General features: G+C 34.4%; 1 protein-coding gene across 1 annotated transcript in view; it reads right to left on the bottom strand.

The window, feature by feature from the left end:
* LOC111143257 (bromodomain testis associated) overlaps positions 1 to 26,702 on the bottom strand; it is a 64,638-nt gene extending 37,936 nt beyond the window's left edge. Inside the window, exons 1-12 of the mRNA XM_022496876.1 lie at positions 26,561 to 26,702; positions 26,161 to 26,400; positions 24,852 to 24,989; positions 23,360 to 23,474; positions 15,534 to 15,706; positions 14,652 to 15,005; positions 10,779 to 10,907; positions 9,274 to 9,462; positions 8,506 to 8,675; positions 8,135 to 8,427; positions 7,939 to 8,052; positions 7,664 to 7,807 (exon numbers count right to left, since the gene is read on the bottom strand). Coding sequence (XP_022352584.1) covers positions 7,664 to 7,807; positions 7,939 to 8,052; positions 8,135 to 8,427; positions 8,506 to 8,675; positions 9,274 to 9,462; positions 10,779 to 10,907; positions 14,652 to 15,005; positions 15,534 to 15,706; positions 23,360 to 23,474; positions 24,852 to 24,989; positions 26,161 to 26,349 — 2,008 coding nt within the window. The 5' untranslated portion in view covers positions 26,350 to 26,400; positions 26,561 to 26,702. The remainder of the gene's footprint in view (positions 1 to 7,663; positions 7,808 to 7,938; positions 8,053 to 8,134; positions 8,428 to 8,505; positions 8,676 to 9,273; positions 9,463 to 10,778; positions 10,908 to 14,651; positions 15,006 to 15,533; positions 15,707 to 23,359; positions 23,475 to 24,851; positions 24,990 to 26,160; positions 26,401 to 26,560) is intronic.
* Between the last annotated feature and the right edge of the window lie 737 nt (positions 26,703 to 27,439).

The raw sequence follows: 27,439 nt of genomic DNA, 5'->3' as shown, positions 1-27,439 counted from the left end.
AGGTTTTAAACAAGTAGGTTGAATTATAGTAAAACCTTTTTATCAAGCAGCCATAAATATAGCCATAAGGGACTTAATTAATTAAGAATTTACTATAAGAGGAGGGTATGTCACTGATCTGACTGAGTCTTTTATGAAAAGTGAAGCTATTTGATTTCATGGCAAAATCTGCTCTGCTAAGAGCACTCTAGGAAAGACGCCAAATAATCCTTTATTTACTCTAGCTATTTGGCAGCCTCAATTATGTAGCAACAAATGGTTTTTATACTACCTTCTTTACCTTTAGAAATACCTTTACAGGGGACATTGGTGGGAGGATAGATACAAAAAGAGATCTCTGAAGCGGTGCTCATAGGTTCCTCTTTATCTTACAATTGATTCTGGTGCTTTCCTCCCCAATCATAAGCCTAGATCAATGTGGTAAAGCACCAAACCGGCAGTTAATGCCTTGACCCACCTTTCCAGGTAAGCATCCATGAGCCACCTAAGCATTATTTGCCTTGGGCTCCAGGGCACCACAGCTGGTTAACATAAAATCTTATTCAAACTTAAAACATTCTAATTTTAATAATTACCTTCTGTCTCCTGAAATGCCATCAGTTTCCACTGGATGTGTTACTGTTCTTTCCTCTCCTAAAATGTTTGATGCTGGACATTGTTAAAACTGCTAAATGCCACTCAATTAAGTGCTTTATTTTAAAGAATTCGAGTATTTGAAATGATGAGAACCATCTTAATGTCACTCCTCTAAGTATTATTTAAGTGTTGGGGGTTAGGTGGAAGGGAAGAATACAGAGAGCAAAGACTGAGGCTATAGATCCAAGGAGCTTTCACATTTAGGGGATAAATTATGGCTTTGGCTTCAAACAAAAAAAACAGACTTCATTAATATGGTCATATACTATATGCACATCTACACATCTTAACTATTCAAATATGCAGCTAAACTACATTATTCTATGATTTACATAAACTCTTAAGTATAAACTTAAAGTAAAATATGACATACCACATTAGTGTTCTACTAAAAAATTCAAGGGCATTATTTAGTTTTTTGATATATAAAGCTCAGAATTTTAAAAATTAGCATCTCCAAGTCTGAAGACACTAGCAAAAGGCATCAAAGAATTTTTAAATGAAAAAACCAGAATGGTAACTATAGACTTATTGTAGTTATTATTTTGTAATGTATACAAATGCTGAATACTACGTTAAACACCTGAAGCTAATAGACTATCGTATGTCAATTATACTGCAATAAAAAAAGTCAAAACCACCCAATATAGTACGTTTCATAAAAGTCTTATAGACTATGGATAGATGAATAATGACAGACTAAAACTCAGCAATTTGGTTCTCATTCTACTCTTACACACTTGACTTTTCAGGAATGTAGTAAAGTAAAACTGTTTATTTCTGTTTATTTATGAGTTCCTGGACTTTGCAATTAAAAGAACAACATACACATTTTCACTACCAAGCTTAAGACATCATTTCAATTAGTGAAGAAGCCCCAGGTCTTGAAAATATTAATGAAATTGAGCAGTATAGTGGTAACACATATACTGTCAACTAATTCTCCAGGGAACTGTGATGAAATGCATACCTACCTTAAGAAGACTGAATCAGATAATAAATGTGAACTACTAAATGAACACATATTATGCATGTTATGTAATATGTTCTATTTTCACATCTTTCCTTAAACCTCAATATAAAACTTGGATTGGAAAGTTTTCAGTTTAAACTTAAGGGAAAAAAAATTTAATCATTTAGTTAAAAAAAAAAAAGACCTGGAATCAAACATTTGCTTCAAGAATTGGTTTAATACCCATTACCTATCAAAGCACTGAGATAAATGCTTGAGATAGCAAATATTATCAGCAAGATAGTATGGGCTAAAAAATTTAATACATTGAATATGAATGTAATACCATAGTATAAAACCAGAATGTTATACCATATAATATAAACAGAAAAAAATTACTGAAAATTTTTATATTAGAAAAATAAATCACACTTCTGTTACATAGTACAGGGTTTAGATTGGTAATTGGAAGTCACTCCTGGGTTCCGCTACCATGTTTTATAAGAAAGAATGTCCAGAGACGTTAAATGATTTGCCCAAACTTATCACCAAAGATGTGTTCTATTGATTAAAAAAAAAAAAATCAAGGGGCGCCTGGGTGGCACGGTGGATTAAGCCTCTGCCTTTGGCTCAGGTCATGATCTCAGGGTCCTGGGATTGAGCCCCGCATCGGGCTCTCTGCTCGGCAGGGAGCCTGCTTCCTCCTCTCTCTCTCTCTGCCTGCCTCTCTGCCTACTTGTGATCTCTCTCTGTCAAATAAATAAATAAAATCTTTAAAAAAAAATCAAGCAATTTGTTTTTGAACTAAAAAATTTTGATTCCTTTAAAGACCGCTTGGCAATTTTCATTGAAGAGTTTGGTACTTATTTTAATATAGAAGAACTACTCAATTATTTTTTTAAAGATTTTATTTATCTGAGAGAGAGTGAGAGAGCGAGAAGAGAGAGAGAGACCATGAGTTGGGGGGGGGGTGGAGAAGGGAGTAGAGGGAGAGAGAGCAGCACACTCCCCGTGGGGCTCGATTCCAGGACCCTGGGATCATGACCAGCACCGAAGGCACAACACTTAAACGAGTGAGCCACCCAGGTGCTCCAGAACAACCCAATTATAAACTGCTGTTCCTTGTACCAAAGTCATTATAATTAGAGTTAAGAAGTGGAAACAAAGCAAAAAAACCATAGACCTCTGGTTTTCAAATGTGGCAGCACATTAAGTCACCTGAGATACTTTTAACATCACATATACCTGGCCCCATTCTCTATTCATTGCAGGTTTGGACACTATTTTTAAAAAAGTTTTACAGGTGACTCTAATGTACTGAGAAAACACTATTCTAGACAGACTGCTTATTCAGGAAGATCCATTTTTAACAGAAAATATTTAAATGCACAAGACAAGTATCATCACTAATTTGGAAGACTCAAAGGCTCAAGTATGGACCTCAATATATATCTAAGTTTTCAATCAAGCCTGGGTCTTTGAATTTTTCTGGTGCTTTTGATTTGAAAACACTTTAATTGATGAGAAAAGTCATAAAGTTTTAAAAATTTCATGATAAACTCTGATCATTTTTCTTAAATGGCAAAGATTATTCCCAAACTGTCATTTCACACTTCCTACATTCACTAAACCATCCCCCTCCTAAAGAGGTAAAACAAAATCCAGACTTGAAGCAAGTCCTTTTTGTCCTTTTCCCATTGCATGAAAAAAAAATCATATCCTTGTCACTTCTACAGAAAATCTAGGTTGTAGAGAACTAAAAAGAGAAGTTGTTTTATTCCTGTTTGTAATTCACCCATGACTAAGCTTTAAAAAAAAAAACTGTTAGAGAACTTCATAGATTTTATTCTCTAAAAATGCCTGAAGCCAACGAAAGCAAAAAGTCTAACAAAGTGACAAATTCACTTTGTCTAAAAAGATAAAGAATTGATGCTGTAACCACTGAGTTTCCTTTGTGTGTAAGTAGTAAACAATTGAAATCTTAAATATTCCTGAAAAATATTCTATACTAATTGAGTATTTGAGCTTACACTTAGTTCCTAAAGTTATTTCCCACAAGATTTCTATCAAAAGCACTACTACCTATGAGCTGTTCCCATTTGTTTCTCAGTAATATTCACCACAAGATTGAATCTATTAATTATTATATTCATCCCTATTATAACACTCAAGATAGCCGAAGTTGTTGAACATTAGAAAACTCTCAACAGGTTATGCGTACACACTAGCAGAGGCCAGCTAACATAGGATATAAGCATCTGGAATCCATTTTATTATCAAACCTCATTAACATCTTTGATCTGACATTTGATATTTTAATGGTTATGAGAAATAATTTAGGAAGGTTCTATGTTTATACCAATGTTTAATAAATGTTCTTGACTAATCTGCACATGACAATTTCCATATACTGTTGCTAGTCAAGAAAATAATTTAAATTATAAAACCAAATTACAACACATCTACAATCAAGTACTGCTTCTACCCCACAGATAGCTCATTTATATTTTTCAAAGATTTGAGGATTTCATTCCAACTCTATTCTTGGAATGGATTTAATATCTTGCTTGAAATGTTAAAGAATTTTTAAATCAAACTTTCCTTGGAAATCAAATCTCTGCCATTTAATTAATCCTATTTAATAAAGGAGAATTGAGTCCATATTTTTCAAAAGTATACAAAATAAGGTTTGAGAATACAGAGAAGATAACCATTTAAATAATGTAGAAGAGGGCGCCTAGGTGGCTCAGTAGGTTAAGCCTCAGCCTTTGGCTCGGGTCATGATCTCAGAGTCCTGGGATCAAGTCCCGCATCGGGCTCTCTGCTTGAACAAGCCTGCTTCCTCCTCTCTCTCTCTGCCTGCCTCTCTGCCTACTTGTGATCTCGTCTGTAAGTAAATAAATAAAATCTTTTTAAAAAATAAATAAATAAATAAATAAAAATAATGTAGAATAAACAACTGTAACACAATTTATGACACTTAAATGTTTTTCACAGATGTTACCTTTCAAACATTTTGCACACCCATTTCACACATCTGAACAGAATGCTACTGGAGTAAAGACAGACCAACTCATAATAGAGGATAAATGAAGAAAATGAGTCAATAATACTGGGGAATTAAGAAAAGTTAATGTAGAGCTCTGTCCTTGATAACCAAAATCACAAAAGATTATGACTTGGTTAAGAAAACTGCATACAGTCAAGCTGCTATAAAAATTCCAAAAGGCAGGTATTAAAAAACAGATTAAGAAAAAATTGCTAAAGATCAATAATCTTCTATCAGGAAAGAATTTCTCACAAAAGCTTTCAGAAAAATTTCCTCTATTAACATTTTGAAGAAATGAACTTATATTCTTATCACCTATCTTAAATAATCAAAAGCCTTATTAACCAGAATTATGATAATAAAGATATTCCAAGTTTCAGTTCTGGGCAAATCATAATAAACTCTAAAGCTACAAAATCTTCTGCATATTTTCAGTTAATTTTTACTTATATAACAGATTTTTTGCTAATATTCCTAATTTTCACAAATTGTATTTTCTCAGTAATTCCATTTCCCTCCACCCTGAGTCTTACACATAATTTTTACTTACATGACAGACTTTTTGCTAATATTCCTAATTTTCAAAAATTGTATTTTCTCAGTAAGTCATTCCATTTCCCTCCAACCTGAGACTTATACATACTTGGGATTTGTCATCTGCTCCTTGAGACTGTCATGTACATAATTAAGAACGGTAGATGCTTTACTTATTTTTACTTCAGTATTGCTATTGATATGGTCTGCAAATTATTTCTCATAATTTACAGTCCTTTTATTTAGGGTTTCTGTTGTTCAAATAAAAAATGTTCTTAAGGGGCGCCTGGGTGGCTTAGTGGGTTAAAGCCTCTGCCTTCAGCTCGGGTCATGATCCCAGGGTCCTGGGATGGAGCCCCACATCGGGCTCTCTGCTCAGCAAGAAGCCTGCTTCCTCCTCTCTCTCTGCCTGCCTCTCTGCCTACTTGTGATCTCTGTTTGTCAAGTAAATAAATAAAATCTTTAAAGAAAAAAAAAGTTCTTAGATTACACACTAAAAATTAAGAGCCTTACAGTATTTTATTTTTTTTTTTTTTGAGCCTTACAGTATTTTAATGCATACAATTAAGTTAATACTTAGGACAAAGGTCCTACAGCTTCACTTACTAATTTACTTTGCTAAACAAAATAAACAAACAAAAGAAAAAACCAAAACAGAATTGAATGCTCATTTAAGGTAGGCACCATGTTTGCAATTTATAATTGCGCATTGTACATATAGTGTTTCTTAAATCAAGTACATAGGTTCAACATTTATAAAACAAAAATTTCAAAGAAAAATGATAACTCATACCATTCTTAGAGGACAAACTGACCTTAGTGTCACAAACCTATATATTATCCAAAATGTAAGCTAAAATTTAAGAATGCGTTCCTTTGATTTTCACAGTGTTTTCAAAAACAGTCCATTATTGAAAAAGATTACATTAAAAAAGAACATCAGTCATAAAATAAAAATTCAACACAAAGGTGTTAAAAAAAACTGTAACTCTGAGGCCAAGATATTCCACTAGAAAGTTAGGAAAACATACATATTACACCACTTTAAGCACACATAGTGGATGATGAACATCTTTCCTCTAAGCAATGTATTAGAAGACTATCAGAAATTGATAATTCAAATTAAAATTAAGGTATTTTTGAATACCTTTACTGAAGCACTCTGTATATAGTACTTTTCCCCTAATGCTCAAGGCATTTATTGATCAGTAGCCAATATATAATTGGATAACTCAGTTTTATCCTACAAATGAAAGACGAAGTGCTCTAACTTATTAGGCCACAAATGCTTTATTAGATGAAATTACAAATGCTAATTACAAACTTTTCCAGCATTGTTTTATGCTTTAAAGTCAAATATAAGGAAATAATGTATAATCAGAACCCAAAAATAATTTAAAAATTTACTATGACAAATTTCAACAAAAGTAAAAATTTTTTATTCTAACAAAAACGTTTACCACTATATACTTTAGAAATGTAAAAACAAAACGCAGCAATCAGCACCACATAAATGCAAACTAAAACAAACCAAAAATGAAACAGAAATGTACTGCAAGCCAGCAGACCCTTACTACCAGACTGAAATAAGAGGGACATTCTTACAAGTGTTTAAGAATCCCTGATGTGACACTATTGTGTGGAGGATATTTTTTTAAAAGCAAACTAAATCTCATGACAAAAAAAACAATACAAAACAAAACAAAAAAAACTCATTTAAAATAAAGCAAAATTTTAGGCACAAAAGTGCCCTGTATTCTGAATGTATCTTTTGGTGGACAATAATGGCATGCCCCTGCCAAGTCAGTATCCTTGGGGCAGTGATTACTTCTCAACTACACAACCATCGATGAAAGAGCACAAAGAAAACATGACTGAATTAAGCTTGATACAGTTGATGATAAACTACCAGGGTAATATGAAACTTTAGTATAACTGAAAATCTCAATTTGAAGTACATTTTTCTATAAATGGAGTATCTATTAGTGAAAACGCAAAAGTGAATAAAATTCTGCTTTAAACGTTTTCTGGGATGACAATTCAAAGTGCTTATTCAATTTAGAATATACTGTCACAACAGGACATACTTTGCAACATTAGAGTGGTCTGATATATCACGCAGAGTAAAGTGAAAGATGTCCTCAAATAAGCCTTTATTTTATAAAAAGAAGTGAAGATCGGAATTTTGTTATTTGTTATTTTCTCGAATTAAGATGTGGTATTATATATTAAGAAACTATCTCCCACCTTTAGTAAATTTCTTTTCAACATTACAAACCTGTAAGTCTTATACAAATAATATGAAGTTTCCTTTTTACACAGTATCTCTTTTAAAGAAAATAGAAAAATGTCAACATGCAATTAAATAATAACTGTGGCATCCAAACCATAGGTTCTGGGTAAATGACAAACATTTCTTTAAAATATAAGTCTCAATAATACAGGAAACAAATGTTCCCACAAACAGAGGTACACTTAAGGGGACAGCTAACCTGATTCGGAATCACTGCTGCTGCCCGAGGAGCTTGAATCACTGCTGCTGCTTTCAGTCTCCGATGAGCTGCTAGTGCTGCTGCTGCTGCTTTCACTCAATCGGGAACCGCTTCCAACAGCCTTGGATGACTGGGTTTTCTCAGCTACAAAACAGGGAAAACACATTACAATGCCAGCAGAATCAAATAACCACACAAACACTTGGAAAAAAAAAAAAAAAGAAAGAAACCTGCTCCCTTTTTTAAAAACAAATACATAAAGAACTGCCACCTACGTTTTGCTTGACATTTTCTTGAATTTAACTGATTGTTGACATCTAGTAACCGCTTTTCCAACTCCTGTTTTTTCTGTGAATGAAATTCTTCTTTGGACTTCATTATTTTCTTACCTATGTGATTTAAGAGGGAAAAAAAGTCTTATCAAAAACTAACACAAATACCAGACTGCTTTCTACTGATAGAAATACATACCCTGAGGTTTTATCGGTCTTTTTCTTCTTAGACATGCCGCAACGTACTTTTCCAGTTCTCTCAGTGTTGATGCTTTCAGTGTTTCAAAGTCTATCTCTATCTCATCAGGGTTGGAATTTCTCAGAGAAGGCTCTCTTGATTGTATTATATGAACTACTCGCCCGAGTTTATCTCCAGGGAGTTTGTTTATATCCAAGCTTAACTGCCTTTTCTCATCATAGTTCATAGGCTTAGCATTATCCTCATCTTCAGGTTTCAGAGCAAACACCTGTTGTTTCCTCTTCTTTGGCTGACTAAACAAAAATTAAATTTAGTCAAATTTATGTTAAATAATACTACTATACGAATAAGGCATTATAAAAGATACTTACTTGCTTTTGGATTTCTCCTTTAATTTCACTTGATTAAACTTTTTTCTTAGATTTTCATCTCTGTTATTAGCCTTTTCTTTCTTCTTTTCCCTTTTAGACTTACTCTTTTTCTTTAGCTTACGGAAAGGTACTTGGGAGAGAACCTGTAGCTGTTGATGAACAGCTCTCAGCTAATAAAGAAAAAAATTCTTTCAACATTCATGGCTCTAAACACATTAGGAAAAAAAAATGAAGGCACTCAAAAGTCAACCCTATCCTTTTGAAATTCATTTCATATTACATTTCCTTCAAGTTCTAATTTCATTCCACAAATTCATCATTTTGAAGGGCATACATTAAATCAGAAATACTATTCCATGCTCAATCCATAAACTAAGATATTCAACTAAAAACAGACCATGAAAATGAACATTTCTAGGTAATCTCAACTTTGTTTTCTTTCAGGCTTGAGCTAGGAGTAGATTAACATTGTATCATAAAAGGTAGCAATATTGAACAAAAACTCATCCATCAAATATCTTGTATTAAGTCATGTAAATTATTTCAATGAGTATAAATTCCTTGTGGTTAGAAAGGTAACAGAATTTTAAGATACATAGATCTTTGTGTAAGACTACTAAACATTACAAACGTGGCAGGAAGTAAATAAAGTCATAGCTCCTAAGTGATCTAAATGTAACAGCTTTTAATCTACAAAAAAGATTTTATAATAGATCTGCAACAACAGCTCACAAAAATACAAAAACTTTCATCAATACAATCAAATACCTGCTCCTGAAGCTTTGCAAGACGCTGAACTCGTTCATCTTCAGAATCTCCAGAAGAGTTACCTTCAGAGGAAGCTTCACTACTGCTTTCTCTACCAAGGATTTTTGTGGTGTCTGTTCTTGTGTAGCAGACAGGCATACTCTCCACAGGTTCATCTGGGATTTTTGCAAAATGCATTTCAAAAACATCCTATAATAAAAAATTAGACTATGTAAAAAGATTTTCTGTATTACCAACTTAATACAGCAGTAACACCCTTCAGCAAATGTCATATTTTTTTTAAAGATTTTATTTATTTATTTGACAGAGAGATCACAAGCAGGCAGAGAGGCAGGCAGAGAGAGAGGAGGAAGCAGGTTCCCTGCTGAGCAGAGAGCCCGATGCGGGGCTCGATCCCAGGACTCCAAGATCATGACCTGAGCCGAAGGCAGCGGCTTAACCCACTGAGCCACCCAGGCGCCCATGTCGTATTTTTTTTTTTAAGATTTTATTTATTTATTTGACAGAGAGAGATCACAAGTAGGCAGAGAGGCAGTCAGAGAGGCAGGCAGAGAGAGAGAGGGGGAAGCAGGCTCCCTGCTGAGCAGAGAGCCCGATGTGGGGCTCGATCCCAGGACCCTGGGATCATGACCTGAGCCTAAAGCAGAGGCTTTAACCCACTGAGCCACCCAGGCGCCCCAGCAAATGTCATATTTTGATGATAATTCTATTTTTCCTTTGAGTAATCATTGCATAGTATATACATCAAATCATTCTATTATATACTTTAAATGTATACAGTGTTATATTTCCATTTTATCTCTGTAAAATGTGGGGCGGGGGCAGTCAACCAAAGAAGTAACATAAGACTCATGCTTCCTTGCCTGCCAACCTTAAAACTTTTCTCTTCTCTTCCATGTAAGATAGACCTCTTAAGCTGTATAGAGGACCTTCTTTCAAGGAACTCCTGTCCTATGGCTGATTCATCATTCCACTACCTCGAATTCCACTGCATTCCACTCAAAAGCCCTAGAGCTTTACCTTCAGGGGAACATGGGTTCTAGTCAATCCTATCTAAAGCTATCTACCATCCCCTCTTCACTAATATTTCCCCCATATCCTCTATGTATAATGCAGCCTCCTTAAAAGATTTATTACTAATGGGTACTACACCTTAAAAAACAACCCCATTTTAAGAGTCAATTTACTTAATAAATTGTGCTTTATATTTGGGAAGTGGGGCATTCTTTATTGACTTATGGTTCTCTAAAATTTCTAAACTAGGGGCACCTGGGTGGCTCAGTCAGTTAAAGTGTCTGCCTTCAGCTCAGGTCATGATCTCAGGGTCCTGGGATCAAGCCCTGCATCAAGCTCTCTACTCGGTGGTGGGTCTGCTTCTCCCTCTCCTTCTGTGATCTCTCTCACTTATGCTCTCTCAAGTAAATAAAATCTTTTAAAGAAATAAAATAAAATTTCCAAACTATGTTCAGAGAAAACTCACTTTCAGAGCACACCTATCAACTTACCTGGAGCATTCTTGCCATTGTTACTACTTCATGATCTGGAGGATTGTATCTGTAGCAATTCATGAACATTAATCTAACATCTGCAGCAAATTCATATGCATCTTTATATTCTTGGTTGTCCATCTTCCCCTAAATTAAGGAAAAATTATAGGATTCACAAACAACACAGTCCAATAATCATTTGAGCATTTACATTAATTATTTATATTATGAAATAGTTGAAACGTACAGAAGAACACAGGTAATACCCAAAACAGACACCCACTTTCCAAATTTGACAAATGTTAAAATCCTGCTGTATTTGTTTTATATTTTTTGACCTTGAGAATATCCAATGAATTTTGACAAGAAGAGGTAAGGAAGATTGATATTCCAAGTATAAAAAAAAAAGAAAGAAAAGAGGAACATAATCACAAAAGCAGGAAAATAGTGCATTTCCAGAAAATCTTAGACAAATATGATCCTAGGAAAGCAATGAAAAGATAAATTCCTCAAACCAACCTTGAACATTTAAATGAAAGATTTTATTAAAAATTTCCTCAAAATGAAAAGACATTTAAAAATGAACAAAATTGGTAAAAGGAAAGAAATACTAACATCAGAGCGGAAATTAAGAGACTAAAAAAACAACAAAAAAGACAGATGAAAGTAAGAGCCAATCCTTTGAAAAAATAAGACAAAATTGATAAACCTTTACCCAGACACATCAAAAAAAGAGGACTCAGAAATTAAAGAGAAGAAACAACCAATCCGTAGAAATACAAAGGATAAGAGACTATTACAAAAAAAAAAAAAAAAAAAAAAAGGACAACAAATTAAGATAACCTAGAAGAAATGGATCAATTCTCGGAAACACACAATCTTCCGAGACTAAGTCATGATGAAATAGAAAATCTGAACAGACCAATTACTCATAATGGAATTGAATCAGTAATCAAAAACTCCCAAGAAACAGAAGTTGGGACCACATGGCTTCACAAGGGAGTCCTACCAAACATTTAAAGAATTAACACCTAACTTCCTCAAACTATTCAAAAAAATATAAATGGAATAAAAAGTTCCAAATTCCTTCTATGAGGCCAGCATCACCCTGATAACAAAACAATAAAGACATTACTAAAAAAAAAAAAATTACAAGCCAATACCCCTGATGAACACAGATACAAAAATCCTCAACAAAATATTAGCAAAATTCTTTCATTATAAACAAGTGGGATTTATCCCAGGAATGCAAGGATGATTCAATACCTACAAATCAATCAATGGGATATAATACATGAATAAAATGAAGGGTAAAAGCCATATGGTTATCTCAATAAATGTAGACAAAATATCACAAAACTCAAATCTGTTCACAATAAAACTCTCAACAGTGTGGGTTTAAATCAAACATACCTCAATATAATAAAGGCCATATATGAAAAACCACAGCTAATATAATATCCAATGGTGAAAAACTGAAAGCTTTTCTTCTAAGACCAAGACCAGGGATGGCCACTCTCATCATTTTTATTCAACATAGTTCTAAAAATCCTAGCTGCAGCAATCATACAAGAAAAATAAGTAAAAGGCACCCAAAGTGGTAGGGAAAAGTAAAACTGTCACTATTTATAGATGAGATGATACTGTATATAGAAAAACCTAAAAACTCTACCAAACAGCTATAAGAATAAATGAATTCAGTAAAGTTGCAGGATACAAAATTAATATACAGAAATATGCTGCATCTACATAATAAGAAAGTAGCAGAAAGAATAATTAAGAAAAACAATCCCATTTATAATTGCATCAAAAAGCAAAAACACAAACCTAGGAATGAATCTAACCAAAAGGTACAAGACCTGTACTCTGAAAAGTATAAGACACTCATAAAAGAAAGTGAAGACATAAATGGAAAGACAAACCATGCTTATGAACTGGAAGAATAGTTAAAATGTCCATACCACCCAAAGCAATCTACAGATTTCATGTAATCCCTATGAAAATGCCAACAGAAGTACTCACAGACCTAGAACAAATAATCCTAAAAGTTTTAAGGAACCACAAAGAGCGTGAATTGCCAAAGCAACCTTAAGAAGATAACTAGACCTGGGGATAATAATACATTATATGTTTATTAAAAAATTAAAAAATTTAAAAAAAACATAACTAGAGGTATTGCAATCCCAGATTTCAAGATATATTACAAATCTACAGTAATCAAAACAGTGAGGTACTGGCACAAAACCAGACCCACACATCAGCAGAACAGGACAGAAAGAAATAAACCAACACTTATATGGTCAATTAACCTCTGACAAAGGAGGCAAGAATATATAATGGAGAACAGACAAGTCTCTTCAAATGTTGCTGCAAAAACTAGAGTTAAGTGCAGAAGAATGAAAACTGAACCACCTTCCTACACTATACATAAAAATAAATTCAAAATGGATTAAAGACCTAAATAAAACATAAAAACCACAAAACTACAAGAAAATACAAGTAGTAATCTCTTGAACATGGGTAACATTTTTAGTTTTAGTAACATTTTTCTGGATGTCTACCCTCAGGCCAGGGAAACAAAAGCAAAAATGAAGTCTATCAGACAAAAAAGCTTTTGCGCAGTGAAGAATATCATAAAACAAAAAGGCAAACAAATGAATAGGAGAAGAGATATGTGAATTATGTATCTGATATCCAAGATATATAAATAATATATATCCAAGATATATAAATAATTCATTTAAGAAAACAAAAACACTAACTCAAAAAATATATATATGCACCTCTGTTTATTGCAGTATTATTTACAATAGCCAAGGTATTGAAGGAACCTCAGAGTCCATCAATAGACGAATGGATAAAGAGGATCACACACACACACACACACACACACACACAAAATATTACTCAGCCATAAAAAATGGTAAGATCTTGTTATCTGCAACAACGTGGATTGACCCAGAGGGTATTTATGCTAAGTGAAATAAGACAGAGGAAGACAAATACCACTATCATCACACTTGTATGTGGAATCTAAAAAACAAAACATATATATGTACAGGAATAGTCTCATAAGTACTGAGAACAAACTGATGATTGCAAGGTGGAGAGAGGGGGATGAATGAAATAGGCAAAGGGGATTAAGAGGTACAAACTTCTACTCACAAAATAAGCCATGGGGATGAATAGTATAGAATAGGGAATATAATCAACAATATTGTAATAACATTGTTATGGTGATGGATGGTAACTACACTTTCATGGTGAGTACTAAATAAAGTATAGAACTGTCAAATCATTGTGCTGTACACCTTAATCATATAAAATTGTATGTCAACTATACCTCAATTAAAAATTAAGGGGTGCCTGGCTGATTCAGTTGGTAAAGCATGTGACTCTTCATCTTGGGGTCATGAGTTTGAGCCCCATGCTGGGGGTAGAGTTTACTTAAAAATCAAATTAAAAAAAAAACAGTAACTTAAAAAACCTGACGAAGGCAGTAGACATCCCCCCCCAAAAATGTAGAGAGGGATTGGAAACTATATCAATGCCTTATTCCCCTCCCCAAAATTACATCAGAATCATGCAATTATTAAAAATATAACCTTGAATATATAATGAGAAAATGTCTACAACATAGTATGTGAAAATTCAGGGTACAGAGTTATATTACATACTGCAACTCAAACATTGTGGCAAAGAACAATAGAAGAAAACAGAAGAAAAAGAAAGATGTTTAAAAATTTTCCCATGATTCATTCCAGGTGATATAACCTACTAATGATTTTAATTTTCTTCTTTATCTTTTCCTGAATTAAAACAATTTTTTACACGAACAAGAGTACTTTTATGATCAAGAAAAGAAGTTTCTTCTATTAAGACAACATTTACCTTAATAGTTCCAAGATCCATTGGATTTTTCACAATATCATAGTAGTTATGGAGCCCCAAAGCATTAACATCAACAGGGTTATAAAAGGGCCATGCATAGGACAAGTGTTTCTTTGCAAGCATTTCTTTAAGAATCTCACTACAGTGCCTTAACTGTTCGGTCACTTTAACATTCTTCACAACTTTACACTGTTGCTGAGAATCTGGCAAAACAGTCTTCAGCACATTCTCTTTTATAGGTGGCATTTTCAATGATTTCTTTTCTGCAAGCATTGGGGAAGATTCACCACTTGCTTTAACTACTGAAGCTGTAGGAGTTGTGGTATCTGCTTTCCTCTTCACACCCCTCGTAACCTGGAACAGTTCAACAACAACAAAAATTACAATTAAGTGGGCATTCAGAGCAAGTTTTCAAACTTAAGAGCATCAAGTCTTCCCTATGTTAAATATTAGTAAAGCTTAATTTCTCTTTTATAAATAAATAGTTCAAGTATTTTCTTCCCAATATTCAAAGAATTGTCTTGTGTAAACCTAAATGAAAGACATATGGAAAAATAAGTCATGGTTATACAAAAACAAGTTTCTGAATACCTGAAATCAGCTATGGTATACAATTTTAAATTATCAACCCAAAAGAAATTATATAACACACAGAATGGATAGGTGGGCAACTGATAGTAACACTAAAAATATAGTAAACCAGTACAAATTCTACAAGAAATCTCTAAAATTTGGTTCACATCCTAGGTCTCGTTACAAAATGTACACAGACAAAAACACTGACTGCAGTAAGCTGAAGACAGATTTTCATATCAACTTAAAAAAAGGTTTCGTCATCACAACTCCTTACATGGAAACATTTTAAAGCTACGGTGAACTTACTTGGGCCACTGTTTGTGAGGTCAAGTTGAATGGAGTACCTTGTGCCATGTTTGAAGGAGAAACTGATGTCTCAGGAAATACAGAGGGAATCACTTGTGGCTTAAATACTTGTTCTAGTGCTGTGGGGGATTGTTTTTCTTTAACAGAAGGAACTGTCATGTTATGTTGAATGCCTAGTAAAGTGTGAACAAGAGTCAATATGTGAGTAAAACATAAACTATTTTTCTTTGTATTCTAATTCAGGTAGTTCAGCTTTTTAGCAATATAAATACAATACACTCCCAATTCCCCTTTGAAACCCTCCCCCACACACTTGCTAACACCTGTCAGAGCCATTTAGATATAATATTGGAGACCTCAAACCTGCAATGCTTTGTAAGGACCCACATGCTCTCTCTACCTATGTGCACTCCCCCCTTTCAACCTCACTTCCTATCACTTCAGCCTATTGGTCTGCCACCAAGCCTCAAATCTGGTAAGCATAAACAGACTATTCTCTCTGCCTGGAAGGAGATAGCCTCATGGCTCACTCCAAATTCCCTTTATGTCTTTACTGAAATGTTACCTTCTCAGGCCATCCTATGTAAAACAACTCTCTTCTGAATCCCACTACTTTCTTGTTCTCTTATTCTTACTTTTTCCCTGCCATTATCACATTTGATGTACAACATATAGGTACCCCTGACTCTTCGAATTCTTAACAAACTCAGGACCCAAAAAGGTTGGAATATATATATATATTTTTTTAAGATTTTATTTATTTATTTGACAGACACAGATCACAAGCAGGCAGAGAGGCAGGCAGAGAGAGAGAGAGGGAAGCAGGCTCCCTGCTGAGCAGAGAGCCCAATGCGGGGCTCGATCCCAGGACCCTGAGATCATGACCTGAGCCGAAGGCAGAGGCTTTAACCCACTGAGCCACCCAGGCGCCCCAAGGTTAGAATATATTTTAAGACAGGACTTGCACTCCTCAATCTGTGAGTTCTCATTATCCACAAATTAAAACTTAGGAACCAAATAAACTGAGATAACTCGTATCTTTTGATATCCCAACTGTGGCTCTTAGAACTCAGGAGCTAAATAGCTAAGTATAATGAGGAATACTTACATTTACTTAATTTTACCAAATTTGTGAACTAGAACAAAAAGCTCGGTGAGGGGAAGGGAACTTTTTTTCAATCTCTACAATATATCTTGGGCGTAATACAGTACTTGGAACTTAAAAGGACCCCATGAATATATATTGCATGCCACTATGTATCAGGCCACCTTTCTAGGTGGTAGGGCACAACAATGAACAAGATGGGCACAACAGTGAACAAGATAGACACAGTTTCTGTACTTGGTAAGCACATTCTCTAGTGTAAGAAACAGAAAAAAAATCAAATTGATTACAAGTGATGTTGAGCGCCAAAATGGAAATAAATGGGGTGCTGACTAAATTAAGACAGAGACCTACATAAAGAAGATAAGTCAGGAGGCCTCTCTGAAGAGGTACCAATTAAGATTTTACTGTGAATTTAAGAAGTAGCCAGTCAGAGAATGGGATGGCAGTAAAAATGTATTTCAAGACAATCAGTAGGGAAAACTTCAGTGACTGAGGAGAAAGCTGCTCAAGATGAGAATGGAGAATTGGGCAAATACCAGATCACAAAGGGCCACAGTAGGAATTCAGACTTCATTTTAACATGAGAAACTTAAGAGAGGCTTTATGCAGGTTAATGATGTATTCTAGTTTATTTTTAAAATACCACCTTTGTTATTGTGTAGACAATAGACCACATAGAACAAGGATAATTGCAAAAACAAATTGAAGGTTGAATACAAATGACTTATTAATGAACAGAATGTGAAAAAGAATGAGAGAAAGGAAGGAATGAAGGACATCTTCTACTATTCTAGCTTGAATAACCGTGTATTAGTACCATTTTCTGTTACACAGAATAATCTGAGGAACATCAGTGTTTAACTGTGAGCCAGTTAATGTTAACATCTGTATAAGACATCTAAGTGCAACTGTTCAGTGGCTGTATTAGAGATATAATTTGGGGATTAACAGTACACAGATGGAATTTTGAAAAAGAATTATCTAATATCAAGCCCTGAAAAGAAAACTCCAATATTTTAGAGGTTTAATAGAAAAGGATAATGCTAAGAGGACTACACAGTGGGAAGTAAACTCACAAAATTAGAGTGTGCACCAAGAATAAAGGCATTTCAAGGAAGAGTACATTACAAGGATTATTCACCTTGACCAAATGGGATTTATTCCTGGGCTGCAAGGGTGGTTCAACATCTGCAAATCAATCAATCAATGGGATACACTAACTACATTAATAAAAGAAAAGATAAGAACCACATGATCCTGGGTGCCTGGGTGGCTCAGTCAGTTAAACATCTGTCTTTGGCTCAGGTCATGATCCCAGGGTCCTGGGATCAAGCCCCGCATCAGGCTCCCTGCTCAGTGGAGAGCCTGCTTTTCCCAATCCCTCTGTCTGCTGCTCTGCCTACTTGTGCTATCTATCTCTCTGTCAAATACATAAATAAAATCTAAAACAAAAACAAAAAACACAAAATCCTCTCAATAGGTGAAAAAAAGCATTTGACAAAGTACAACATCCTTTCTCGATTAAAACTATTCTCAGTGTAGGAATAGAGGGGGGATAGAGGGAACATACCTCAATACCATAAAAGTCATATATAAAGAGCCCACGGCAAATATTGTTCTCTTTACCCAAGGTCAGGAACACAGCAGGGATGTCCACTATCACCACTGTTGTTCAACACAGTACTAGAAGTCCTAACCTCAACAATCAGCCAACAAAAATAAAAGGCATCCAAATTAGCAAATAAGCAGTCAAACTCTCACTCTTCACAGATGACATGATACTCTCTGTGGAAAACCAAAAAGACTCCACCCCAAAATTGTTAGAACTCACACAGGCATTCAGCAAAGTGGCAGGATATAAAATCAATACACAGAAATCAGTTGCATTTCTATACACTAACAATGAGACAGAAGAAGAAAAATTAAGGAGTCGATCCCATTTACAATTGCACCAAAAATCGTAAGATACCTAGGAATAAATCTAAGCAAAAGAGGTAAAGGATCTGAACTATAGAAACTATAGAACACTCATCAAAGAAAATTGAGGGAGACACAAAGAAAGGGCAAAACGTTCCATGCTTATGGATTGGAAGAACAAGTATTGTTAAAATGTCTACACTATGTAGAGCGATCTATATATTCAATGCAATCTGTACCAAAATACTACCAACTTTTTTCACAGCACTGGAACAAATATCCTAAAATTTGTATGGAACCAGAAAAGACCCCGAATAGCCAAAGGAATGTAAAAAAGAAAACCAAAGCTGGTGGCATCACAATTCTAGACTTCATGCTCTATTACAAACTGTAATCATCAAGATGGTATTATGCTGGCACAAAAACACAGATCAATGAACAGAACTGAGAATCCAGAAATGGCCCTCGACTCTATGGTCAACTAATCTTTGACAAAGCAGGAAAGAATGTCCAGTGGAAAAAAGAGTCTCTTCAACCAATGGAGTTGGGAAAATTGGACAGCCACATGCAGAAGAATGAAACTGGACCACTTTCTTACACCATACACAAAAGTAAACTCAAAATGGCTGAAAGACCTAAATGTGAGATAGGAATCCATCAAAATCCTAGACGAGAACAGAGGCAGCAACCTCTTCGATCGCAGCTGTAGCAATTTCTTGCTAGACATGTCTCCAGAGGCAAGGGAAACAAACAAAAATGAACTATTGGGACTTCATCAGGATAAAAGCTTTGGCACAGAAAAGGAAAGAGATGGCAAAACCAAAGACAACCAACAGAATGGGAGAAGATATTTACAAATGACATATCAGAGAAAGGACTAGTATCCAAAAATCTATACCCAAATAACACCCAAAGAATAATCCAATCAAGAAATGGGCAGAAAACATGAACAGACATTTCTCAGAAGATATACAAATAACTAACAGACACATGAAAAAATGTCAACATCACTCAGCATCAGGGAAATAGAAATTAAAACCACAATGAGATACCACCTCACACCAGGCAGAATGGCTAAAATTAACAAGTCAGGAAATGACAGATGTTGGCAAGGATATGTAAAAAGGGGAACCCTCCTACACTGTTGGTGGGAATGCAAGCTGGCACAGCCACTCTAGAAAAACATAATGGAGGTTCCTCAGAAAGTTGAAAATAGAGCTACCCTATCAATCAGTAATTGCACTACTGGGTATTTACCCCAAAGATACAAATGTGGTAATTCAAAGGGGCACCTACACCCCAATGTTGATAGCAGCAATGTCCACAATAGCCAAACTATGGAAAGAGCCCAGATGTCCATCAATAGATGAATGGCTAGAGAAGATGTGGAATACGTATGCTATGGAATATACTCACCCATCCAAAAAAAAATATGAAATCTTGCAATTTGCGCAACAGTGTGGTTGGAACTAGAGGCTATTATGCTAAGCAAAATAAGTCAATCAGAGAAAGATAATTATCATATAACCTCCACTCCTATGTGGAATTTGAGAATGCAGAGGATCATAGAGGAAGAGAGGAAAAAATTAAACAAGACAAAATCAGAGAGGGAGACAAACCATGAGACTCCTAATCATAAGAAACAAATTTAGGGTTGCTAGAGGGGTAGGGGTGGGTGGGGTTAACTGTGTGATGGACACTGGGGAGGACATGTGATGTAATGGAGCACCGGGTATTCTATAAGACTGATCAATCACTGAACTCTACCTCTGAAACTAATAATATACCATATGCTGATTAATTGAATTTAAATTTTAAAAGGGTAAACATAGTAATTACAACCATTATGATAAATATCTATTACCAGTGCCTGCCTTGACCAAATGAAATTTGATTTGGTGAGAAAAAAATTCCAAACTGTAATAAGGTAACAAATATTCTATTTTTGGATTTATGAATAATAAAGTGTATATTCTTTAATCAATGAAAAAAAAGAAAAGGGATAATAGCCTAACGCAAATATTGACAGAGGTCAAGTAAAGTGAGAATAGAAAAATATTACTTAAATTTTGCCACATCAAGATCTGTAAGAGACCCCAACTGACAAGAACTTTTTAAGCAGTGTGGTAAGAATCTTTTGGTGATTCAGTGAGGCTAGAACCTACACTGAAGTGAATTTCATGAATATATAAGAGAAAAACAAAAAAATGGGACAGTAGTGGGAAAATGACAAGTAAAAGATGAACTTTAAAAATAAGATACTAGAGCATGTTTATAGAGTAATGAGACTAACTCCACAAAGGAGAGATTAATGATGTACAAAACAAAGAGGAAAAGCAAAGGAATAAAATCCTTGACAAGATGAAGAGGAAAGATCCAAGTCTTGAAGGCATGGCCCAAAGTGACAGAAGAGTAAAGGATCCTGTTATAGACCTTTGCTCTAGCTGATCCCTCTGCCTGGAAGGTTCTTCTTTGTTCAAATCTTAAGTTCTCAATGAGGCCCACTCAGAACCCCTCATGTTTGTTTGCCTCTCTTTCTCTACTAGAACGTAAACTCCAAGATGGCAAATGTTTCTGTTTCATTCATTGATATATCCCAAGAACTAGAACTGTGTTGTAGCAACTCAAAGCTACTCAACTAATTTCATCAATCAATAAATCAACACCAATTCAATTTAATGTACTAAATTTCAAGTTTTTCTTTGCCATTATTTAGACCAGCTACTGTCATATGACAGTTTCCCTACCACTGTGCATAAAAATGCCATGACACTGGCAGTAGAATATTCCCAGAAAGTTATTTGGAAACCTAGATCTTTACTCCAAAGCTAAATCCTATCAATCCTTCAAGGCCAAACTCAAGTTCTATCACCACTAAAGCCTTACCCAGCTTTACCAGCATGAATCAACTTCTTACTTTCTTGAACCACAGCATGTACTATGTGTAATATCATCTGACATTTATTATAATGCATTATCTTATTGTTTTTAAAAAGTTTCATTTATTTATTTTTTGAAGATCTATCCATTCATTTTAGAGAGAGAAATAGAGCAAGAAAGCAGGGGGTGGAGACAGGGAAAACTGAGGCAGACTCTCCGCCAAGCACAAAACCTGACATGGGCTCAATCCCAGGACTCTGAGAGCATGACCCGAGCCCAAATTAAAAGTCAGCCACTCAACCAAATGAGCCACCCAGCAGCCCCTTCAGTTTTATTTCTAACTAAAATGTAAATTGAACTTGAGAGAGTGGTTACACATCTTTGTAACCCCATAATATATGCATTATAAATGACAAACATCCAAATACATATTGGCAGGAAAAGTCAAAGAATTTTTTGTCTGAGGGAAACTTAAGCTCTTAGCAGTAATTTGAGCATCTGAAACAAGTAGCTACAACTTAAACATTAAGAATATATTAAAGTGTTTCTTTTTTTAAGGGAAGCATTCTAAAGGTAATTTTTAGCTTGCTAGAGATACTATTTTAAGTCAGCAATAATCTTTGCTTTAACAATTTAAATAGCAAACTGATCTTTTTATTATCTACCTTGTAAGGGCTTATTTTAATCTTCTTTCAGAACCCTAGGCCTTATATTGTCAGACCTAAGATCAAGCTTTTGCAAAGGTGAGAATAAAATAAGAACTCTAACAAGACAATGAATATCTCGCAGGATTGAGTAAAGCTTTAAGTCATGACCCATCTTAAAGACCTACCAACAAGGAAAAAAAACATAGATTATTACCGATACACACCACCTTTGTAGTGGTGTAAGTCTCTTATATTCCAACCACTTAACAATTTTATAAAGTAATTTATAAAGTGAACAATGTTTACTTTATAAACATTTACAGCCACAAAAGTGAAATATTTTCCTAACATTATACATGAGGAAACTAACATGGAATGATTAAGGAACTTATCTAAAATGTACACCATCAGCGATCCAAAAATAAACCAACATTTCATCTATGACAACCTTGGTTAACCTCTACAATAAATCCATTTGATTACTTAAGATTAGTTTTTTAACTCTGTATTTAAATATTATAATTATTAGCTGTAAAATGTTCCTCTCTAAAGTTTTTTTTTGTTTTGTTTTGTTTTTAATTAAGAGTTAGAAAAAAGGAGAATATTCAGACCCAACATAACATTTCATTCTTAGCTATGGGATCTTTTCATACAAGAAAACATTGACAATTTTGGCTATCTTATATCATAGTACAGATACAAGAGCCACTATAAATACTAATAAATTTACTGGATGCCTACTATGTGAATGGCACTATACTACAGGAAATCTCGGGCTCCAAGGCCATAATCAATACAATATTCCCTAATCTTGCATGATACATCTTTGCTTTCAAAGTCTGCCTTACTGTTTAAATAGACATTTTACCAATACAATAGGATTTAGAAGGACTTCTTTTTTTTTTTCTTTTAAAGATTCATTTATTTTGAGAGAGAAGGAGAGAAAGCACACATGCATACAGGGCAGGGAGCAGAGGAGAGGGAAAGACAGTCCCAAGCAGATTCCATGCAGAGCCTGGTGCAGGGCTCATTTCCATGACCCAAAGATCACCACCTAACCCCAAACCAAGAATAAGATCCTTAACTGACTGTGCCACACAGGTGCCCCAGGAGATGGAAGGACTTCTGAACATCTATCCCCTTTGAGGGATTTATTATTTAGTTCTAGTCATTATATTTACACACACACACACACACACACACACACACACACACATTCATATATAATACAAAAGACAGAGAAAGTAAGAAAACATAAACCTCTTCTGTCTTACCTTTCTTTATTCTTTCCTTGCCACCCACAATTTGTTCTTCTTGTGGCATCTGAGATAATTTCTGCCTAAACAACTTCTCTAGAGCTTGTGCCATAAGAACAATGTCATCTCCAGGCTAGAAAATTTTTAAACATAATAAGGTTACACAATATGGTCACTGTACCAAATTTCAACAATTTAGGCTACCTTAGAGAAGGCAGTGACATAGTACTCTCAGATATTATTAAACATTGTTTATTGCTTCTAAATTAAGTGCAGAAAATGGTGTATCAGCTCATATTTTAAATTCTAACATTCTACCCTTTTAACTTCTAAAAATAACCAAGGTAGCCTTTCTGAGTACTAGGGTTTTACAATCCAACAAATCCTACTAATACAAAAAGGTTTTAGAAATTAAAATTTCTACCTCACAAATAAGTTAAAACAAAACATGTTCATGGCTGTGGAAAGTACATGATTTGATTTGATGTGATGCAGTTTTCAATTAACTAAGTGATAAAATGACACTGCAGAGCTAATTCAGTTTTTAAATCTTTTTTTTTTCCGATTTTTAAATCTTAACTATCCGCATAGAAGTCTTTGGCTTGCTTTATTTGCTACTGATTAAAAAAAAACTAAGTAGATTACAAAGCAAAAGCCTAAAGCAGGTTCTTACTTTGAACACTTACTTTGAAGTTAGGCACTTAAGGAAAATAACTGAACTTTGTTTTAAAATATTAAATGTAAAAGGACACTTGGAATTGTTACTTTTTAAAAAATCATATTGGCTAAGAGTCTTAAATTTAAGATGGCACTGAGAGTTTGGGAACCAAAATTTCTATTACATTGTAGCATTACCAGTGATTTTGAATAAATGGGATTTCAGTTTTAAAATTTTTAGATACAGAACAGCTTAAAAAGAATGCAGTACTCTGGAAAACAGGAATACTCTATGGAGAAAAAAATGAATACACAAATCCAGTTTTATAGGATGAAAGCTAAAGTGGAGACTAAGGTCAAATGCCCACATATATTATCAGAAAAGTCAATTCATTAACACAAATGCAAATACTACTCTTGGGTATGTAACAGAGAATGTGTCTCATCTTTAAGTTAACTTGTCATGAAGTTTAGATATATATAATTTGTCTGCATTCATACCATGAACATTTAACCAAGATTAGTACATAATAAAGTTTACCATTTATAATTAAAATGGCAGAAGTATGATAGAGAACATTTTGAAATGATACTTATAGAAACAAACTATCATTGGTATTTTATTTTTTAAAACATAACAAACCATTACAGCTATTCAGGCAAAATTATGGGAAATAGTCTAAATAAATAGATATATGAAAATTATGAAATCCAGTAAAAAATAAACATTATCCTTAAAAAGTCTGTAAAATACCCAAATCAAGACCTGAAATCTGAAATCAGCATACATTCTACACACATCTTTTATAAGAGCAAAGAATTACCAAGTATAACATAAATTTATACAACATACCTTGTTGTATAAATAACAATTTGAGAACATTATGTTGAAGTCTGCTATACATTCTGAAGCCTTCACATAATATTTATGTTCTAAGCGCTTCTTAATTGTATTTAAATCCATTGGGGTCTTTATAATGGTGTAATAATCCTAGTTTTTAAGAAGAAATTTTAAATGTTAGTAGTAAGAACAAATTCACTACAACTACTGGTACACAAGTAGATTTAAGAGGTTATACACTTGTAACTAGATTATCTTTAAAAATCCATAATTTAGAAACCGAAAATTTTATACTGAGAAAGCTGACTGCCACGGCATTTTTTTTTTCCAGAGAAAAAAATAACAAAGTATCACAAAAACAAGAATGTAAGAGTAAAACTATCCTGGAAAATAAAAAGTGAAGGGCATGAAGAAAAACCTAGAATTTTATGGAGTCTGACAGATCCAGAGTATAATCCCAGTGCCATGGTTTACTATGCAACAAATTACTTAACTATTCTGTTATCAGATGGCTGAAAATACCAGAGAGAGGCTTAAAAGTTGAATTCTGTATATGATGCACCTAAGTCTACCAAGAAGTAAGTGTTAAGAAAAACTTCATGAAGAAGCTGATATTCATGACAACCTTGTACCAAAAGGACAAGTGAAGGGTGCCTGGATGGTTCAGTTGGTTGGGCATCTAGCTCTTGGTTTTGGCTCAGGTCATGACCTTGGGGTCATAGGATGGAGCCCCATATCAGACTCCAGGCTCAGGACAGAGCCTGCTGGAGTCTTACCCTCTTCTCCTGCTCACATATACACATTCTCTCTAAAGTAAATAGATAAAACTAAAAAAAAAAAAAAAGTCAGGTAACACATTCTCTAACAAGAAAACACGTACTATAATTTACCAAACTGTTAAAATAAGAATTTCAATGCTCAGAAAAATGAGCTTTGTTGTTTAGGAAAATTACTCACTAGAAAATTCTTCAGTGGTACAGAATAAATTAGAGGTCTTCATTAAATTAAATATATTTTATAACATTAAAGACTAGTTTATGGGGCGCCTGGGTGGCTCAGTGGGTTAAAACCTCTGCCTTCAGCTCAGGTCATGATCCCAGGGTCCTGGGATCGAGCCCCGCAGCGTGCTCTCTGCTCAGCAGGGAGCCTGCTTCCCCCTCTCTCTCTGCCTGCTTCTATGCCTACTTGTGATCTCTTTCTCTGTCAAATAAATAAATAAATAAATAAATAAATTTTTAAAAAATACTAGTTTATTTCTTTCTTTCAGAGATTCACAGTGTTTTTCTCTTTTATAAGTAACATAATCATAAGATATACTTACTGGCAACTTTAGTTTCACAGCATCCACAGGCTGCTGAAAAGGCCAGGAAAAACTGTGCTTCCATAAAGCCTTCAAGACAACTTTTTGTAGATACTGAAGTTGATTTGTCAATCGCCCATTTTTTTTAGTATTTATATATTCTGGTGGTGGAGGGTTAACTAGAGCTGTTTGTCGACTTGACAGAGACATTGTCAATGGGATCAAATCCTGATATTACAATGTTGCCTATAAATACATGTCCTTAAACACAAAAGTAAAACTGAGTTACATTCAAAGAACATTTAAAATTGTTTCTATAGGAACTAAAAAGTGTTAATGAGTAATATTATGTTTTACATCACATTATGATTAAGACAACAAAAAAGCCAAGTGATAAATACATTTGTAAACAAATACGAACCTCTTTCTGTATAAGTACTAAGAGTTGTTTCATTATGTATGCCTTAGTTCTGGATGATTTAAGGTATTTCAAACTTTCATAGTATTTCTTCTGGCTTTCTAAAATACAAATTGAGGTCTTAGCAGGAAAAGTCTGTAAGTTTCTGGTAAAAAAGAAATAACAGGAAATGTTAAACATAACCGTGGTATGTATGTATATACCCTAAAATTAATTCAATGAAAGAAGAAATGCAAAATAGAGGATTTTTCTGGATAATTTAAATAAAGGGATTTATTTGTTTACTTAAGGAGGCTTTACCCAAAATGTAGGGCTTGAACTCTCGACCCTGAGATCGAGAGTCACATGCTCTACTGACTGAGCCAGCCAGGCATCCCTAAAGTGATTTACTTTAAAACCTAATACAGAGGGGCACCTGGGTGGCTCAGTGGGTTAAAGCCTCTGCCTTCGGCTCAGGTCATGATCCCAGAGTCCTGGGATGGAGCCCCGCATCAGGCTCTCTGCTCAGCGGGGAGCCTGCTTCCTCCTCTCTCTCTGCCTGCCTCTCTGCCTACTTGTGATCTCTGTCTGTCAAATAAATAAATAAAATCTTAAAAAAAAAAAAAAACCTAATACAGAAACATGACACATATTAAAATGTTACTATTAAGTACATATTACTACATCTAAAATAAAAAAAAATAAAACTTTGTATTTTGGAAAGATGGTATCTAACATTCCTAAAGAGCATTAAAGGACAAAAGAGCAAAGGTACTACCAAGTATCTCAGCAAAATGAAAAGGGCAATTATTAAACAAATTGTCCATTTTTAAAAAGATTTTATTTATTTATTTGACAGAGATCACAAGTAGGCAAAGAGGCAGGCAGAGAGAGAGGAGGAAG

Source organism: Enhydra lutris, unplaced genomic scaffold (genome assembly GCF_002288905.1).
Source record: "Enhydra lutris kenyoni isolate GAN:26980312 unplaced genomic scaffold, ASM228890v2 scaffoldscaffold9, whole genome shotgun sequence".
Lineage (NCBI taxonomy): Eukaryota > Metazoa > Chordata > Mammalia > Carnivora > Mustelidae > Enhydra > Enhydra lutris.
This window is presented reverse-complemented; position numbering and strand designations above follow the sequence as displayed.